Source organism: Bidens hawaiensis, unplaced genomic scaffold (assembly GCF_021521415.1).
Source record: "Bidens hawaiensis isolate Kalapana, Puna unplaced genomic scaffold, B.hawaiensis_p1.1 tig00001597_1, whole genome shotgun sequence".
Classification (NCBI taxonomy): domain Eukaryota; kingdom Viridiplantae; phylum Streptophyta; class Magnoliopsida; order Asterales; family Asteraceae; genus Bidens; species Bidens hawaiensis.
The window spans coordinates 1,160,217-1,181,929 of NW_027491092.1; the positions used below are offsets into that span (position 1 = coordinate 1,160,217).

Consider the following 21,713-nt stretch of genomic DNA (forward strand, 5'->3'; position numbering starts at 1 on the left):
CACTATCCATAATCCAACGTGAATCGTGGGATATTGGAAGCCCCTATCCTCACAGAAAATCATTTTAATGAAACAAGGAAACCCAAGCCTTCTTGATCTTGGGTTGTTTGAAATTCTTGTATAACGTAACATCTTCAAAATTCGATTCACATGATAATAAATCATCACTTGTTACATGTGACTCATATTCAACTTTCTTTTCTTCAACAATTATTGGTGGTTTTGGCACAGTTTTGGCCACCCAATTCTGACATACAGCTTGTTTCTTGCTATAAAAAGAAGTTTGTGAAGTCTTGGAAGTATCAGCTTTTACAAACTCGCTTTTTACTGTTTCAACACGTTTTAAAATTCTAACAGGTTCAGAAACAACACTTGGTTTATTTACATATCCAAGACCTGGTTTCTTGCTAGCAGCCTTTTAAGGCGAAATGTGATCATGTTTGAATCGATTGGGACAAGCGTAAAATACGTGCCCAACTTCATTACAATTAAAACGTCTCTGATCAACGAACTTATTGATTCGAGATGTCGTTTCAACCTTATCACAATCGACCTTTAGATGATAAAACTCTTTATTTGACTAATTTCTAAAAACAGCCTCTTTTTCAGACTCAGACGTTTTACTATGAACAAACACAATTTTTTTCACTTGTGTTGGTTTAATTCGATAAGATTGCTTATGATAAAAAATCGTTTTAGCAAATCTTTTCGAATCAACATTATTTTCCTTTTCCAAACCATGATCCTTAATATTTTCCTCAGTTAAAACGTACTCTGCAACTTTAATTCCAGTTGACATATGACAGCCAGAACTTTCATTTTCAACCTTTTTCAGAGGTAATACAATCATCATTATCAGACTTTGAGGTATCATGAAGTGGAGATTTGACTTCCACATTTAATGCCTTTTTGAAACCTTTTGGTTTCATGGGAATATAAGCATTCCACATAGGTGGAGGCACAACATGATAATCCTTATTAGATGTTATGTTCTCATTCATATCTTCCTTAGATTTTGATCAATGTTTTATGGCATAATGTGATCGAGAACATAAGATGATGCATCATAACTCACTAATTTTAAATGGACTCTTTCAGTCTCAATTTTGAGTGTTTGTAACTCAAGCTTGAGAGATGCATTCTCATCTATATGTCTGTTGATGGCAATTTGTTTGTCCTCAACCGTGTTTTTTAACATTGAAATGGTCTTTTGATCTTGTAAAATCTTAGCCCACAAATTCTTTTCACACATTTGAAGTTTCATATATGCCTCATTAACCCTATTAAGATCTAATAAAGATTTACCATAATGTTTTTTCAGCTCTTTAAGCTCAAAATCTTTAAAATCACATTCATCACATGACCACTCATATTTTTCACCCAAATTTGAGTTTAGAGTCACCTCGTTTGCCATGAATGCATGATCAGTTGGTTCTTCATTTGAACTTTTAGACTCTTCATCAGTTATGTCTTCAACTATTCCATCAACCAACTTCTCACTTGAATCTTCAATCTTACTTGACTCCTTGACTTCTGATTCATCCACATCGTCTTCCTCTCCAAAATCAATCTTAACATGTGGTACTTCCTCTCCATTAAACCAGCCTGCAAAACTTTCAATTACATCAGGAGGAAATAAAGAGATAAGATAATCAGAAGAAACCGTGTGAATTTTGTCATAAGTTCTTGGAAGTTCGTTATCACAATCAATTTGATCCACCTCTTGAGCATCCTTGTCACACTGATTGCCCTCATTAACCACTTTCACACCCAAGCCCTTATTATCAGTCAATTTTTCCTGAACCTCTTTCTCACTTTCATCCATCTTGACCTTTTCCTCAATTATCTTAATATTTTCACTATCCTCAACAAATTCTGCTATATTTGTATGAAATACCGAATTCCAGTTGAACCCCTCGTCCATCTGTGCAGTAGCAGCCTTTTGTTGAGATGTAAAGGCCTCTGATGGTTTCTTGCCTTTGGAAGATTCAGTCTCATTTTGAGAAGGATGATGATAAATTTCCTGTTTATAATAATCCCTCCCAAATGGATTTGCAGCGTTGTCATCTACATTCTTGCTTGTACATTTCCGTTTGAAATGTCCCTTTTCTTTGCATCGAAAGCATCTAACCTTGGATTTATCAAATCCCAACTTTGAATTAGATCCATCCAACACATTCTTTCCTGTTATTTCTTTGATCTTTGAGCTCTCCTTATCACACTTGTCATACACCAACGAATATTAATCATTTCCAGCTCTTCCGGGTCAATTTGATCGTAGTCTTCTTTGGTCATGTTATAGTTGCCAATCCGTCAAGCAACTAAACATTCATACGACTCTAAAACTGAACCAAGAAAAGCCATATGTTCCTTGACTGTTTCAGTGGTTAGGCCTCCTGTTTTCTTCAAGTTTACAACAATATTGCACTGTAAAATATCAGGGTCTTGTGTGTTAGATACTGTCACACCCCGACTTAGGGCCTAGGTGCGACACCCGTTAGTTGGTATATGTTTTGAAAATATATCAGAGTTGCGGGTTTGTTTAGCGGAATTCTTTAAAATATAATATTCATTTATAAAAATGTCGGGTCAAAATACCCGTTGAATATTGTATAATAAAATATCAGCGGAAGTCTTTTTAGAAAAATATTATTATATTGAAACCTCGGGATTTGAATACCCGTTTGATAATTTAAATACTTGTCTTTTTTAAAAAATATAATTCTTTATAATTTTCTGAATAAAATATCTGAGCCATCAGATCACCTCTAATGACTATGTCTCCAATCTTCTAGTCTGTCTTTCCTGTCAGTTTTATCTTTACAATTTCCCTGAAATGTGGGGAAAAATACGTCAGCACACAGCCGGTGAATGACGCTGACTCAAATACCATTGTGAAAACAACAATAATACCTTTGTGACAATACTCATTAGGCACCCAACTCAATTGGGTTAAAATTACCCTAAGTACATGTACAATTAATCATATACACAATATCATTTCTCTAAACAGTCCTGTAGACTTCCAGAGGCATGTTTGATGATATGCATGGCCTCGGGAACTCCGAGTCACCATGTATGTATGGATCCAGACACATGTATACTCTTAATCTGAATATGCTCGTTTCTTATTATTGTAACACAAAGTTTTTAGGATTCGTAAATCCTATGTAAACAGTTCAGACTCTATAAGAGTTGTAAAAGTTTGGGGCGTATTCACCTTTTTATGATTGTAATCAGTTTCTGACACCGATTCCTGTATATTGATCAGTTTCGGTTACTGATCCCTGTCTGTAAATCAGTTTCTGTTACTGATTCCTGTATCTGAAATCTGATTAATTGATTGATTGTCTGTTATCTCGGACCTATAGTACGAGAATAACCTTCGTATACATATTTAGATCAACGATCTAGCTTCAGACCTGTAGTCTGTTTTGTATAGCTTTAACCTTGACAATTCGTTTGTTTGTATAAAACATTTGGACCTTTAGTCCTTTTGTTTAATAATCAATTATATGTCAGGTTTCTTCTTCAAGAAGAAACATGTATACCAGATTTCTTCTTTAAGAATAAATATTACTTTAACTATAACCTGTGCGAATGAATAGTATATTTCTTAATCATTTAAGATATACTATTTTAACTATTCCCTTTGCATGTAAATGATTACGCTTCTTAATCATAATATTTTAACTATAACCTTTGCTTTATGAAAAGTTATATTATGCTTATCAGTAATCAAGGTTCGGGCTATACCCCCGACTATGGTCTAAGCTATTATACTAATAAAATAATAACTTAATCAGAACCCCTACCTCGTACGAGTATTTGGAGTTAAATTCCTATGACTGATCGAGTGGCACTTCTACTCTATATCGTGTACTAAAGCTTAAACCGTCAGAGCTTCGGGGCTAGGCACGTACTACGAGATGCGGCACGCAAAACGATGCAAAACGTGTGAAAAGTGAATGGTTGGTGTGAATTGTGAAGTACCGGACACCTTTCTATTTATAGCTGAAATTCTGCATCTTCACGTCGCGCGAAGTTGTCATAGGTTTGTTGAGTAATTGGTAGGGTTGCCACGTGTCACCAGGTGCTGCCACGTGTCCCCACGTGTCACGCATGCAGAAATGCAACTTCGCGTCGCACGAAGAATCCTGAGCCTGCTACTTTGCGTCGCGCGAAGATGCTCAAAGTCGGTTTAACTATTTTGTCTTTCACGTAACGCGAAGATGTTGAAGCCTGCTCCTTCGCCTCGCGCGAAGGATGAATTTTATATTTTTTTTCATTTCCAGTCTTTGTACTATCCAAAAATTCTAAAGCGGCCCTTATGCGGCTCGCTGCGATGCGAAGTGCAAAGTGCGCCATCAAAACGCCACATTACGCCCATCGCCCGAGTCAGAGTCCGTACGCGTCGGGTGCTTCGCACCCTCCGCTAGGACTATGGAGAGTGGTTAGCCACATTAAAACATTTCTATGGAAACTTGCTTCCTTATAAAGAGCTTCCATTTTTTTCATCCTTCCATGTGGGATGAAAGTTTCATTCCTTATTTATACCTCTATGGAATGCTACCATTTTCTTCCATCTTTCCATGTGGGATGTATTTTCTTATGAGATGTTTATTTTTCTTATCTCGTTTTTCCCATTACTTGTTTTTGAGATTTTTAATCCTTCAACTTTCAAAGTTGCCAATTTTAGTCCACAATAAATATGGTTTTTTTTTCCTGGATGTTACAGATACTGGAATATTGCCCGAGTAACTACTACTATATTGTGGAGTAGCTGGTACACTAGTTACAAAGGCTTGTCCAGTTTGTTTAGCATAGAAAGCTGTTGGAATCTTGGGATTTGAAGAAACACATGATTGTGAACCCTTGTAGTACAATCCCACATCTTGTGACATAGCAGTTGATTTCATCTTTTGTTTCTTTCTAAGCTGTAACTTCACGGGAATACCGTGTTCAAATATTGGGCCAAAAGTGACAATTCTAATACTTAAAGGGGTAAAAATGAAAAATTAGATTTTTCAGACCCATCGTGCTATGCGATGGGTGAACAGGATTGATCATCGCGCTACGCGATGCTGTTTCCTAGACATTCTAAAAAAGGGGGCGCCGCGCTACGCGATGGTCCCAAATTAGGAGGGCATCGCACTACGCGATGACCCCATTAAGTAATCAGGGCAACGTGGCCAACCACGTGGCAACACCTCGTTAATTGCGGCGTCGCGCTGCGCGATGGCCTAAGGAAAAGACCATCGCGCTACGCTAAGGTCCCCAAAACTATGCTATAAAAGGGGGCTACGGGTTTAAACCCCATTCATCCCACATTCACCATCACAAACACACACTTAGTGTTGGAAAGCGTGCTAGCTTTACCGAGAAGTCCCGAGGTCCCTTTTCGTGAAGTTTGTGCAAGTATTGAAGGGTTAGCGAGACGTAGAGCAGTTGAGCGAGTTAGGAACAAAGTTCTGCTAACTAAGCAATCGTTCTGCCTTAGCATAAGTATTTCAAGCATCCACTAAGGTAAATCTAAGTCTAAGTTATTGTCAATTATATTATATTAAGCTTAGACTCAGTCAAGGCTATGGCCTTTAACCTTGAAAGTATTTTAAAAAGTATTCACGAACAGATTTTAATCAAACATTATTTTTATAAATATAATGTTATACAAAACTATATTTTGACGGACATGTAGTAACTGGAAGGGGGATATCATTAGTAGACTCTTCTTGCCTAAGGTAAGTAATTCGTACACATCCCAATCAACCGCGGGACCCTTTTACTTACCTGGAGAAGTTTGCCAACGTGATAGATCCTATTTGGCCAAAGCATGCTATACCAAACGTCACACAAATACAATCATGATTTCAAAATACATTCACAAACCTAATCAAGGTTAAAGCCAGACTTAAAGTCTGCAGTCTAATCAAGAACACCATCAAGGTGATCATTCAAACCTATTTGTTTATAGGTTAACAATCAGTCGCAGTCAAGAAAGATTTTTAAAACAATCACATCATCGGTACAGATGAATACGTTAAACCTTTACAATCAGTCAAAACAGATTTATGTACTCTATACGATAGACAGGTTGTTTGTCTTATAGACTCAGTCAAATGTTTACATGAGATTACGTGATCTCTAAAACATTATAATACAAAATAAAACAACTCAGACTGATTACACAGTGTCTGGATCCAAACATAACCGTTAAGCCTAAACAGTCAAAGGCTATGTGGCCGCGGGCTAATGGTGATATATAGTTTCTCTGAAATAGCCTACGTGGCTCGGAGACTTGTGTGTGTGTAGAGCAGTGTTACATATACCGGGTATAGCAATATATCTGCTGAGCTTGTCAAGAAAACTGTATTTGTATTATGATTGTTATTTATATGCTTTTAGAGTCATAACGATTCACCAGCATTTAGCTGACGTATTTTAATCCCACTTGCAGGTAATTAAGTTTGATGGTATATAGCAAGGATTAGAGTCGTCTCAAAGATAGAAGTTCGCACCGCATGATGGCTCAATTTTGTTATAAAATCTTTGTAATATAAAAACAATATTTTGTAAAACTTCAACTTGGATATTTAAATCCCAAGTAAATTTTCAATGTAAATTAATATTATATTAAACTTTTAAGTCTTCCGCTAAAATTTACCCAAAACTCTGATATATTTACAAAACAGGTACCAACTATTGGTCACACTCCTAGGCCCTAAGTTGGGGTGTGACAGGTTGGTATAAGAGCCATCGGTTTTAGTGAATTAGGTACTATGATAATAGTACCTAAGCTTTAACCTTAAGATTTCTATTATTATTATTATTATTATTAAATTGTAGGGATAAGATAGGATTGGTAATCTCTTGTATCCCTAAAACTAATTAAGTGCAGATGTCGTATGTTAATTATCTTGGTCATAAGCATCGAGTTGCTAGAAGAACTAATCCCACACCTATTCCTTATCCGCCAGATATGGAAAGCAGCAACAATAATAGTTACTATGCTAGCTTTTTCGGCCGGGAGCAGCCGATAGTTCCGAATTTACCATATGGAGATCAACCAGTATACCTACCAGGTAGCCAACAAATGCCGATTGAATATCGGACGACAAAATTGAGAACAATCCAAAGTATCACCCGATTGAGGAAGTAGAAGTTCAAAGTAGATTTAAGCAGGAAATTTATACCGATTTCTCTAGCTGGATGAATTGTCACTCGGATCCAAACAGATGGCATTTCGGATCGCCACCCCCGAATGCTCAAGTTTTAGCAGGATCAAGTCGTCGTAATCCTGTTCAATCACAGATGCCAGAAGATGAATCATATCCTGAGGAAGAAGAAGAAGAGTTTCATCCTCCATTTCCCCCATATGTAGGTCCCATTCCAACAATCTCGGAACAAGCTAATGAGATAATAGAAGAAGGACGTTTGATTGAGGAATTTTACACTAATAACATACCAGATGAAGAAATGCAGGCATACGTAGCAAACCCCCACTTTTATCCTAGAGAAATTGCATATTTATTCCCTGCAGCATCAGCACCTACAGGTTATCCAAATATGCCCAACGCGGTGATGGATGAACTTAGGAAGGAAAGGGTAGATGTGACATTTGAGCCAAAACAAGGTACACCTCAGTATGTATTTACCGATTAAGCAAATAAACGCCTTTTGCGTAACAAACGAACGATTAACCGAACGGGTCAGGTTATGACCCAGATATCTCGGGGGGCCATCTATAAGTGATATACGATCTATACAAGCTAAAATATTAGAAATATGGTCTTAGTTTGATAGCAAACAAGTTAAACGAAAACATGCTCGTTTAACTACCCGCTATAGATTTAAACGCAAAAGATAGTTACAAACCAAGCATTGTATCATCCGTTAAACCGAAAAAGACTTACCAAACACTTATTTGAAATGTTTTAAGTGATCCGTGAAAATATTTTTGATTTTTACAAATATATAGTATGTTTTTATAATTTTACACAAAACTAGCCGAAAAACACTCGTTTTCGCGCTGTTTAACGCACCCGATAAGTTTTTCGCGCCAAAAACTAAACCCGAACTAAATTTGGACCGGGCTTTTCGTATTTGGGCTGGAGAAACCAGATCATTGGGCGAAAACAGCCCAAAGGGGGCCCATAAGGAATCCCGGCCGCAGCCGCCACCCCCCCTTTGTTATTCTTTCACATTTAAACTAGATTCAAGCCATTTTCAACATCATTTCTTGAAAACTCTGGACACAACTTCTGCACCAGCCAGAAAACCTCCAAACCCTAAGGTAAAGAGCTTAAATAAGTAGCTTTTGAACTTGTTTAAACTTGTTTAATACCATAAAAACATGTCTTGGTTACTAAAAATCATTCCTAACCGTGTAAAAATCCTAAAAATGGTCCATAAACATTTTTTGATCATACACATGGTAAGGAACCTGTTTTGATAGTTTTTTTGGCCATAAACACGGATTAAAGGGTTGAAACGACGTTTTTACGGTTCAAAAGTTTGTTTTTGTGCACTAGCCGAAACCCTAAGTTAAGGGCTGTTATGTTGATGAAATATTGCTTGGTTTGTAATATAGGACTTGTACCTAGCTTGCTTAGAAGCACAAGAACCTGAAAACTTGATTAAAAGGTCGGAAACGAGCCAAACCCGCTAAGGTAATGCCGAAACACTCGCTTACGGGCTATTTAGGTTAAGGTTGTGATGTGCATATTTTTAGGACTTGAAAATTTTCAGGAACATCAGGTATCATGTCAATAAGTCCCTGTTCAAATTTGGTAATTTTTCGACCATCCGAGAATATTTGGCGAATTTATTACCAAATTGGGATGTTTATTTGGGAAAAATAGCTAAAATACTTCAAACATTATGAAAATTTTCTGGGAACTCAGATTTGATGTATTTTGATCACATATGAATTTTGGGATCATTTGGAGAAGCTTAAAGGTGTTTTGTTTATTTGCGTTCATGTGAATTTTTATAGCCGAATTTGGGCCGAAAAGAATATTGCATGAGCTTTATACATTTTGGAATTGATACAGGTTGTTTTGGGACATGATTTGAGTATTCAGGAATTTTTGTGGAATTTTTAGAAATTGTTTGGGGTAAACGGACGATTTTCAGGCGAAATATAGCTGATAAAATGAATTTTTATAAATTAATAAATAAGTAAATAAATTCCAGAAATATTTTTATAAAAATCTACATATTTTAATTGATAAGTGGTTAAATTTTCATAATTTAATGATTAACGGTTAATTAATTATGCTAATCTAATATTAAACAAATTCAGTTTTTATAAAAACCGGCAAGTTCGCGACTAGTGAATCTGCGGGAATATCAAAACACCAAGAGTGATCAAAAATCATATTTTTGGACTAATTAAGTAAAAATGAACTTTTCTATGAGAAACCTGGACAATCCGGGTGGATTGTGCGCGTTTCTTCTTAAATCAAACTGAATAAATGTAAACGGGCCCCGTGGCTAATCCGGAACCCCAGTATGTGATCCTTCTTTATAACTTAATCATTTTATTAACCAATACATTTACCCAAGCTTATTTTCCCATAACTGTTCTCTGAACGCGTAAACAAACAACTTGGCCCAGCTGGGAAAACGGGAATCTGAGCCAAGTTCGGTTTTAAGTATTAGACATTGAACAACATCACAACCTAAGCCTATTGCCACTTTTTGGGCGTTCCAGCTAGACCCAGATTAGTTATACAGCCCAGTTTAGTATTGAGATTATAATAATATTAAAATATTAATATTATTATAATATTGATTATAGGAACTACTGATAGCGGACTTAACAAACCACGAGCTGATACAGTACTGAATATCTACTAAACCGTGAGTTTCATGACCCCACTTTTAAACTATTTTATGAACTTTTGGGGTGAAAAGCATGTTTGATTACATATACATACCTGAAACATGTAATGATGTGAATTATCTAAGTGCTAACACACGAAAGTCCTCACGGTCACAGTGATTAACTTCGAGCCGGTGGCTTGTGAATAGTACTATTGGTTTGACAAACCCAAACGGAATCGGCCTGGTTGTCGTGTCACATAGCGCCGTTTGCACATGACCATATTTATACAAACAGGCTATGTAGTGTTAGACATAGCTACCGAGGCATGTTGTGGGCGGAAAGGGGCCACAGTGGTTGATTGAGCGTGGGAAATGGAGGCACGCAGCATGAACAGTCCAGGCTTCACTGTAGCTTAGCATAATTACATCATTTACATACATACATACATACTTATTTCATGATTACAAGTGTTAACTTGTGAATACTCATTACTGTTTTCTTGAAACTCGTGAAACTCACCAACTATAGTAGTTGACCCGTTTTAAGCTGCTTTTCAGGTGTACCTAAATCGGAGTAATTTGGTGATCTGTTACTTGCCTGAAGTGTGTGGTCGATGCTATGTGAATAGAAGCAAGAGTGTTAGTAGTAAGAACGTTTAGTTAACGAATTAGTTTTGTTTGTACCACCTAGACTGTAAAACAATGATAGAACAAAGAAATGTAATATATTGTAAATTAGTTTGTAATGTTTCTTTATAAACAATGTGTTGATACCAGAGGTGTTTGTTACATTCCCGTTTTACGCTTCCGCATTGTGCTATTCGGGGTGTGACAGTAGATAAAAAGAAAATAGAGAAGAAAATAATAAAGAAGTGTGATAAGATGAAAGGTCTTGTCAAAAAGTGGGTCAAAGATAAGAATGAACTATTATGTAATGTTGTTGTATTTCCCTTTCCAATGTATCATAAATCAAAGTGGAATGGAAAAGTGATACTACTGTGTCTTAAACTATTATTTTTTTATTTTACAGCATGTCCGGAAAAGAGAAAGCTGATAGTAACCCAACTGTCCAAGAAAATAACAATAATGAAAGGACAGTGGAGGAAAATATTCGAGCAATACCTCCCGAGTACGTGTGTGGTATTCGTGATATGATCAAGGAAGCTATTAACCCATTAGTTGAATTGATAAAAAATAATCCAAGTAGAACAGCATCCCGTTCCAAAAGACCAAGTCAAAGCAAAAATGAAACTGTCCAGTCAAAAAGGGAAACTAAGAAAGAAACCGAAAAGAAAGAGTCAGAAAAGAAGGAAACAGAAAAGAAAGAACCGGAAAAGAAAGAAGAAGTGAGTGTTAATAGCTCAGATGCAAAAAACGAGCTACCAAATAAAACAAAGAAATTAAAACTTCAAGAAGGATGTGATTTTAAAGTATTCAAAGTTTACAGCCCCAAGGAGTTCTATGGAGATAAGGGAGTGATTGTAACCCTCTGATGGTTGGAGGAGATAGAATCAATTGTGATCATCAGCAAGTGCTCAGAAACAGAAAAAGTTCAGATACCTCCTAGATGTTTAAGGGAGAGGCACTAGAGTGGTGGAATACTCTCATCGAAGTCAAAGGTAGAGAAAACTTATATAATTTGGAGTGGAAGGTGTTTAAAGAATATAACATCAAGTTTTTGGAGTATTGTCGCATTGTTCCACATCTGGTCACCCCCGAGTTTAACAAAGTGACTACATACATTTACGGATTACCAATCAAAATCCGTGATTTAGTTCATTCGCACATGCCTGCGACAATTGAGTCATCAATGGAGTTAGCCGGAAATCTGATGGACGGAATGATCCGGAATCGTGATGAGAAGAAAAAGAATGAGGAGAAATTTCCTGTTGGAGGAAAGATGAGAAAGGTTGAGAAGAAGAAGTAAAGGACATTTATGTACACTCGTCCCGTTTGTAAGTCATGTGGAAGAAGGCACTATGGTAAATGTTTACGACCAGTCAACACCGTCACATGTAATTTTTGTAAAAAACCTGGTCACATGGAAGCTGATTGCAAAAGAAAAACGGTTGTATGTTTTGATTATGGAGAGAAGGGGCACTTTACTACGGAATGCCCAAAAAGGAAGCCAATAGTCACCACAACAGGAGCAAGTGGAAGTGGTGCAAAAACAGATGGTCGAAAAGGAAATGCCCGAGTTTTTATGCTCGACACACAAAAGGCAGCAGATATACCGGACGTGATTACCGGTACGTTTCCTATCAATAACGTTTATGCTAGAATGTTATTTGACTCCGATGCTAATCAAAGTTTCATAGACCATAAGTTTTGTAGTCTATTATATACACCTCTAGTAAAATTAAATGATCATCTTGAAGTTGAAACTGCTAATGGTGAATTGATTAAAATAACTGAGGCCTTAGGTAATGCAACAATTTCATTAGCCAGTTATGATATACCTGTACGATTATTGACCTTAGCAGGATTCGATGTAGTTTTAGGAATGGATTCGTTGGCGATGAACCAAGCCCGTATCCTATGTAGTGATGAGGCGATTGAAATTCGAACACCAAATAGTAAAATCATTCGGATCATTGGAGATAAAGAGGCCGGAAAAGTTGGAATAATTTCAAAGATAAAAGCCAGCCATTGTTTAGGTAAGGGATGTCTTACTTTTATGGCTTTTGTAACTAAAGAATCCGAATCGAAGAAGTTGGAAGAAGTACCAGTTGTCTCAGAATTCAAGGATGTATTTCCTGATGAGTTACCAGGAATTCCGCCAGACAGAGAAGTAGAGTTTAAAATTGATTTAGTTCCAGGAACCTGTAGGTTCCCAGCCGAATCTACACGAGATATCACGTACTACGCAGGTGCGGAATCCCTACGTAAGACGTTACGAGTATAGAAAACAATACGATTAACACACGATAATCAAACACGTTGTATACCAACCTTAAACACGTGATACAAAGATCACTTGATTACAGACTCTCTCTGACTTGAATACACGAAAACTGTAAAACTGAATTAATAATTAATAAGCCGTAACAGATGGCTTATATAATCACGACAACTTCGCCTGGCATGTTCAGGCGAAGTTGTCACTAACTTCGCTTGTCTAACAAGTTCGCCCATATCAGCGAACTTGTTAGCAACTTCGCTTATACAAAACATAAAACATTACAAACGCGATTACAGACACTAGACACTGAACTACTGACATTATGCACCAACAGAACCTCACCAATAGCTAAGTCTCCTTATAGACTAGCACCCACTGAAATGTAAGAATTGAAGAAACAGTTGGACGAACTATTAGAAAAAGGATTTATATGACCAAGTTCTTCGCCATGGAGAGCTCCGATATTGTTTGTCAGAAAGAAGGATGGTTCAATGAGAATGTGTATAGATTATCGGGAGCTGAATAAGGTCACAATCAAGAACAAATATCCACTTCCCAGGATTGATGATCTGTTTGATCAACTTCAAGGTGCAAGTTATTTTTCTAAAATTGATCTCAGATAAGGATATCATCAATTAAAGGTCCAAGAAGAAGATATTCCTAAAACAGCATTTAGGACAAGGTACGGACAATATGAGTTCACAATTATGCCTTTCGGACTCACTAATGCTCCGGCAGCATTCATGGATATGATGAACCGAATTTGCAAACCATATCTTGATAAATTTGTTATTGTGTTCATTGATGATATTCTTATATATTCCAAATCAGAAGAAGATCATCGAGTTCATCTGAAGATTATGTTGGAAACTTTAAGAAGAGAAAAGTTATATGCCAAGTTCTCGAAGTATGAAGTTTAGTTACTGGAGATTCAATTTCTTGGTCATATTATAAATGCAAAAGGAATCCAAGTTGACCCAGCTAAGATAAAAGCCATAACCAAATAGGAAAAACCAAAGACACCAACTCAATTATGAAGTTTTCTAGGTCTAGCTGGATATTATTGAAGTTTTATCCAAAATTTTTCAAGAATAGCTGTCCCGCTAACGGCACTTACTCGAAAGTCGGGTAAGTTTGAATGGGGACCAAAGCAAGAAGAAGCATTTGAGACATTAAAAGAGAAATTAACAAATGTGCCAATCTTGACTTTGCCAGAAGGCCAGGATGAGTTTGCTATATACTGTGATGCATCGCACACGGGTATGGGATGTGTTTTGATGCAAGGAAAGAAAGTCATTGCATATGCTTCAAGACAATTGAAGGTCCATGAAAAGAATTACACTACACATGATTTGGAATTGGGTGCAATAATTTTTGCATTAAAGGTATGGAGACATTATTTATATGGTGTTAAGTTCACAATATATACTAATCACAAGAGTTTGAAGCATATTTTTTTATGAGACAAAGGCGTTGGATGGAAACTTTGAATGACTATGACTGTGAAATTATATATCATGAAGGGAAAGCCAACGTTGTGGCAGATGCTTTGAGCAGAAAGGAACATGACAAACCAAAAAGAGTTCGAGCCTTAAGACTAGACCTTAAAGTAGACTTGACCAATCAAATTAAAGAAGCTTAGAAGTTGGCATTAGAAGAAGAAAATATCAAGGCTGAAAAAGAGAATAGAACGATTGATCAATTAATTAAGGGTGAAGATCAAATACTCCGACTAGGAAAAAGGATATGGATACAAATGGTTGGAAAATTGAGAACTAAAATTCTTGATGAAGCCCATAAGTCAAAATATATGATGCATCCGGGAAGTGATAAGATGTATCATAATTTGAAAAATGATTATTGGTGGATTGGCATGAAAAAAGACATTGCCATATATGTTGCCAAGTGTTTAACGTGTTCAAAAGTAAAAGCTGAACACTAAAAGCCGTTGGGGTTATTACAGCAGCCTGAAATCCCGATAGGGAAATTGGATATGATAACCATGGACACTATTATGAAGTTACCAAAAACTGCTCGATAAAATGATGCGATCTGGGTTATCGTAGACAGATTGACGAAATCGGCTCATTTCATCCCCATACAAGAATCTTATAGCATGGATAAATTGGCATGATTATATGTTGAAAATATTGTATCTTTGCATGGTCTGTCGATGTCTATCATTTCTGATAGAGATGGTCGTTTCACTTCAAAATTTTGGGCAAGTTTTCAAAAGGCTATGGGAACGCAATTGAATTTAAGTACTGCGTATCACCCACAAACAGATGGTCAAAGTGAACGCACTATCCAAACATTAGAAGATATGCTTCGTGCATGTGTAATTGATTTGGGAGGAAGTTGGGATACTTATTTACCTTTAGTGGAATTTTCATACAACAACAGTTATCGTACGAGTATCCAAATGGCACCGTTCGAAGCGCTATATGGACGGAAATGTAGAACACCCGTATGTTGGTTAGAAACCGGGGATAACCAATTGTCAGGTCCCGAAATCGTTCAAAGAACTACTGATCAAGTAATACAAATACGAGAATGATTGAAGGCGGCAAGAGATAGACAGAAAAGTTATGCTAATGTTCGTTGCTAGCCTTTGGAATTTCAAGTAGGAGACAAAGTACTACTTAAAGTATCACCTTGGAAAGGTGTAGTACGATTTGGAAATAAAGGAAAGTTGAGTCCGCGATTTTTAGGACCATTCAAAATACTTGAAAGAATAGGAGCTGTTGCATATCGATTGGAGTTGCTTGATGAAATGAGTGGCACTCATGATGTGTTTCATGTGTCAAATCTACGCAAGTATTTAGCCGATGAAACTCTTGCTATGCCATTAAAAGATGTTAAGGTTAATGAAAAGCTTAAGTTTGTGGAGCAACCGATTCAAATTGAAGATAGTATGATTGAATTCCTCAAACGTAAACGACTTAAATTGGTAAAAGTCCGTTGGGATTCAAGACGTGAACCTGAGTATACATGGGAACTTGAATCGAAAATGAAAATAAAATACCCATACTTATTTCAATAAATCTCGAGGACGAGATTATTCAAAAGGTGGGGAGGACGTAACAACACGGGAATACCCTGTTCAAATTTTGGGCCAAAAGTGACAATTCTAATACTTAAAGGGGTTAAAATGAAAAATTGGATTTTTTAGACCCATCGCGCTACGCGATGGGTGAACAGATTTGATCATCGCGCTACGTGATGCTGTTTCCTAGACATTCTGAAAAGGGGGGCCCGCGCTACGCGATGGTCCCCGATCAGGAGGGCATCGCGCTACGCGATGACCCCATTAAGTAATCAGGGACACGTGGCTAACCACGTGTCAACACGTGGCAACACCTCGTCAATTGCGGTGTCGCGCTACGTGATGGCCTAAGAAAAAGACCATCGCGCTACACGGCGGTCCCCAAAACTATGCCTATAAAAGGGGGCTACGGGTTTAAACCCCATTCATCCCACATTCACCATCACAAACACACACTTAGTGTTGGAAAGCGTGCTAGCTTTGCCGAGAAGTCCCGAGGTCCCTTTTCGTGAAGTTTGTGCAAGTATTGAAGGGTGAGTAAGCCGTAGAGCAGTTGAGCTAGTTAGGAACGAAGTTCTGCCGACTAAGCAATCGTTCTGCCTTAACATAAGTATTTCAAGCATCCACTAAGGTAGAATCTAAGTCTAAGTTATTGTCAATTATATTATATTAAGCGTAGACTCAGTCAAGGCTATGGCCTTTAACCTTGAAAGTATTTTCAAAAGCATTCACGAACAGATTTCAATCAAACATTATTTTTATAAATATAATGTTATACAAAACTATATTTTGACGGGCATGTAGTAACTGGAAGAGGGAGATCATTAGTAGACTCTTCTTGCCTAAGGTAAATAATTCGAACACATCCCAATCAACTGTGGGACCCGTTTACTTACCTGGAGAAGTTTGCCAACGTGATAGACCCTATTAGGGCAAAGCATGCTATACCAAACGTCACACAAATACAATCATGATTTCAAAATACATTCACAAACCTAATCAAGGTTAAAACCAGACTTAAAGTCTGTAGTCTAATCAAGAAACACCATCAAGGTGATCATTCAAACCTATTTGTTTATAGGTTAACAATCAGTCGCAACCAAGAAAGGTTTTCAAACAATCACATCATCGGTACAGTTGAGTACATTAAACCTTTACAATCAGTCAAAACATATTTATATACTCTATACGATAGACAGGTTGTTTGTCTTATAGAGTCAGTCAAATATTTACATGAGATTACGTGATCTCTAAAACGTTATAATATAAATTAGAGAATAAAACAACTCAGGCCGATTACATAGTGTCTGGATCCAAACATAACCGTTAAGCCTAAACAGTCAAAGGCTACATGGCCACGGGCTAATGGTAATATATAGTTTCTCTGGAATAAGCTACGTGGCTCGGAGACTTGTGTGTGTAGGGCAGTGTTACATATACCGGGTATAGCAATATATTTGCTGAGCTTGTCAAGAAAACTGTATTTGTATTATGATTGTTATTTATATGCTTTTAGAGTCATAACGATTCACCAGCATTTAGCTGACGTATTTTAATCCCACTTGCAGGTAATTAAGTTTGATGGTATATAGCAAGGATTAGAGTCGTCTCAAAGATAGAAGTTCGCACCGCATGATGGCTCAATTTTGTTATAAAATCCTTGTAATATAAAAACAATATTTTGTTAAAACTTCAACTTGGATATTTAAATCCCAAGTAAATTTTCAATGTAAATTAATATTATATTAAACTTTTAAGTCTTTCACTAAAATTTACCCAAAACTCTGATATATTTACAAAACAGGTACCAACTATTGGTCACACTCCTAGGCCCTAAGTTGGGGTGTGACATAAGCTCTAGCTCATGTGCTTCAAGCTTCTCAATGAATCTTGCTATGTTAAGACGGGCATAGGCAACAGGATTTGATTGTTAAATCATTATGAATGTGCCCTATTCTTCAGGAAGTGCATCAGCAAGCTTATCAATGTACTCATAATCAGGCTTATGAATCTTCAACCTCTTCATTTCATTCACCAGATGACAATATCTTTCAATCAATTGTGCAAACGCTTCTCCCTTAACTTGAGTGAATATGTCAAATTCTTTCTTGAGTAACGCCATTTTACTCTTTCTCATATCAGGGTTTCCTCGGTCTTTCTTCAACAATGCTTGCCAAATCGAGTAACATGAACCATTGTGCTGCAACAGTTGAAAGATTTCAGCTTTGATTGCTTGTTGAAAGAGATTCAACATTTTCTTTATATTTAAGAACAAAGCTTTGTCATCATCTTCAATTTGTGACAACCAATAATTTTCACCATTCTCATTCTTAGGAATGATAAACTCTTTCTCAACAGTAGTCCACGTCTCATAGTTTAACGCCTGAACATAGGTTTCAAACTTATCAGCCCAAGAAGAATAATCTTCCATACGAAGAAGCTTTGGGGGTTTGTTTGACGTCCCCATTTCATTCTCAAGATTAATGTTCTGAAGTAAAGTAGAGGGTTGAAACACGAAAGCATTTAAATTGTTCATGATTGTGATCAACAAAACAGAATTGGAACAACGGATATGGATGTGAATTAGGTGATGGTCAAACGGATATGTTATTGGTCAAAAGAACGTCAACGTAAAAGTATGAGCGGTAAACTGATATCAAGAACAACGTATATGTTATTCCCAATGGATATGTTTCAACTTATAACATATATGGCGTATATGTTAAACGTGAGAGACATATGCGTGAATATAACATATGCGCTAAGAACAACCATTTTGGTAATTTGACAATTTGAATGTCCAAATGATGATGAATTTGAATGAAACTTTGAAGGATTTGTCATGAAGGTATAAGAACGAATTGTGAGAGTTTGAATGAATTTTGACAGTTAAATGTGGAGATAGAAAGAAAAACTTAAAAAACTTGTGATATTCAAGCTAGTAATGAGCCAAATGCTCTGATACCACTTGAAAGGGGGCGAGGGGACTATTGTAGACACTGATTAGGATCTGATATTGTTACGGCTTATGTCTCAAGGTGCGGAATACAATGAGAATGAACATCACAAGTAACTTTAAGCACATACTTCATTCATAATATCAAATGATTACAAGATATGACAGTTTAGGAACTCTCTCTCTAGCCTCTCTCTAGCATATGACATGAATGACAAAAAATATAACTAATCACCATAAGTCCCCTATTTATAGGAAACACATGAAAACTCACTTGGGATGTATATCTTATACGACGCATATGTTATGCGCCGCATAACATATGTGGTTCCCAAGGACTTATGCGCTAATACAAACACATACATATACATATGACATTTAAAGATTACAGATCATAGCTATAGACGTATATGATCTTACAATTCAAACCGAAACCAAAAGCGAATAAATTGAAACCAAAGAAAAATGAAACTAAAAAATACAAACCAAAAAAAAATCTTACTGAAACGTACTAAAAAAAAAATCTTGAATCGAAACAAAACAAAAATCGGGAAAAATCAAAACCAAAATGAATCTAAAAACAAAAAAAAAAGAACTAAAATCAAACCGAAACCAAAATCAGATACAACTAAACCAAACTTATACAAAGCCAAGCCGAAAATAAAAAGGATGGAAATATAAAATTCCTGAAAATATAAAAGTTTACCTTGCTTATCCAAAATAAGCATTTCAAAAATCCTGATTTTTCCCCACTCGACAAAACTTCATCAAACGCCATATTAATATATTGATTTTTTGGCTCCCTAATTGCTTAAAAAATAGCTTCATCGTCTGATGCTTTCTAAACACTTCTTGAGGATGGGCGATCTCGGAACCTAACAGGCCCAACCCATTTAGGTAAATGGTTATTTAAGGCTTTTCGAGCCTGTTTATGTGTTTAGGCCATGTGTATTATGGTATAAAAAGTCATTGTATTTGCCAAATGGGCTTTCAAAAAATTTATGAAAGCCATTAGTGTAACAACTTCTTAAACTATTAATTGAAACCGACAAACTACGTGCTATGGCATCAGCCATTCTCTCTAACCCACACACTCGATTATTTAGAGTTACCACACCTACACCGTCATGAGATCCACTCTTAAAGCCATAAACAAAAAACAATAAACTGTTCAAAAAATAGATTTTCAGTTGTTTACTTGAAAAAAAAGGTGTCGATAAAGGGGAACAACCAAATGGGTTAAAAGTCAAAATGGTTTGAAAATGACCCGTTTTACCCACAAACTGATAGGTTCATACATGCAACACGTATATGAGATGAGCCTGTTAGAAAAGTTATTCATTAAAAGCAAAGGAAACAATGCATTCATAATATATATATATATGTGTGGGTGGGTGGGTTCTAGTAAAAACTCCTTTTAAAGAGAAAACTTAAAAACTCCTAAAAACTATTTTTAACTTTATTTTCCATTATTCTTATATGTTGTTATTAGTTCAAAAAAAAAAAACTTGTCGGTAACCTCGTCGGTATAGTGCGCATGTGTAATAGTGTGCTTTGCATATACGCAAAAGTGTTTGTATTGCATAGAATACAACACTATTGCAAATCTTTGATACACACTATTGTATATATGCAATATATCGAATACACATTAGTACGTATGTGTAATACAACATTAACGCACATGCACACCACATCGACTTTTATTTTATTATTTTTTTCCCATATAATACAACACTACTACACATATACAATACACAAACATTGAATATATGCAATAAAACACTATTAAACTCAAAAATACATAGTAATACACATGTGTAATACAACGGTATCGCACAGTAATACGTATGTGCATTACAGCGGTTTTTTTTTATTTTTTTTATAATTTTCAAGTGAAATATAAGAACATATAAGAATGATGGCTAAAACAGAATTTTGAAAATATTTTTTTTATTTTTAATTAAAAATAATTCTTTAGGAGTTTTTTAGTTTCTCTCTAAAGGTGAGTTTTCTCTTGATCCTCTCACTGTATATATATATATATATATATATATATATATATATAGGAGAAGTATAGTTTGAAAACCTTCTTGAGTTGAGAAAACCCGTGAAAACCCTATGTAACATCGTTTTTTTTGTAACATGTAATATATGTTGTTACATTTAATACAAAACATCGAAAACATAAAAAAAAATGTTTTGCTATTTTTTTTACATTTCTTTAGTAATTTATATATATGTTTTCAGGAGAGAGAAAGTGTAAGAAAACTTTAACATTTTTATTAACTTTTATTGTGGACCACAAGATTTAATCTTTAATTAAAAACATGTGGTTGAGAATGAGTTTCTAGAGTTTTCACAACTCAAGTGGGTTTTTATTTTAACCTAACTATATATATATATATATATATATATATATATATATATATATATATATATATGCGTGTGTGTGTGTATGGAGTGCAAATAATTACATTAGTATATAAATTAATTACTAAACATAGAAATAAGAGTCTTAAAGCAAAAAATGCTCTGCAAGATTGGCAGAAAGGGGCATATCAAGGTTTATGGGTTAATCATCTATGAATTAGTAATAATTGTAGCCATAAACAACCAAGTTTCTTTTGAAAGTTGATTAAGTGAACAAAGAAAGGACCCAAGATACAGAGTTCAGAAATTAGGTTTCTAAACTTTTATTTAAAAAAAAAAGTTGATTTTTTAGGTCATAAATTTGTTCTAGAGCCATAGTTTTTAATCTTGTAGTTGGGAGTTCAGCTATCCAACCATCCCTAAATTGCGCAACTTCTAATTATAGTTTACCATGATGTACTTTTAAATTTCATATAATCTTTAAAAAAATCTAATAATTAAAAATTTAAACACTTAACATAATATATATGATACCCACCCCATTTTGATCTCTGTTAATTTCACTATATGCTGCAATGCCTCCATGCTACCAACAATAAAAAAAACAA

General features: G+C 35.8%; 1 protein-coding gene across 1 annotated transcript; it reads left to right on the top strand.

The window, feature by feature from the left end:
• Positions 1 to 11,869: 11,869 nt before the first annotated feature.
• Positions 11,870 to 15,287, top strand: LOC143589480 (uncharacterized). The gene is made up of 2 exons (XM_077070234.1): positions 11,870 to 12,653; positions 15,016 to 15,287. Exons 1-2 carry the CDS (start codon positions 11,870 to 11,872, stop codon positions 15,285 to 15,287), a joined length of 1,056 nt encoding a protein of 351 aa, XP_076926349.1.
• Positions 15,288 to 21,713: the final 6,426 nt, after the last annotated feature.

Coding starts and splice junctions, on each gene's coding strand:
- LOC143589480 (XM_077070234.1), top strand. CDS start 11,870: ATGGAAGCTGATTGCAAAAGAAAAACGGTTGTATGTTTTGATTATGGA. Junction 12,654..15,015: donor TGATTTAGTTCCAGGAACCT/GTAGGTTCCCAG, acceptor ACCCACAAACAG/ATGGTCAAAGTGAACGCACT.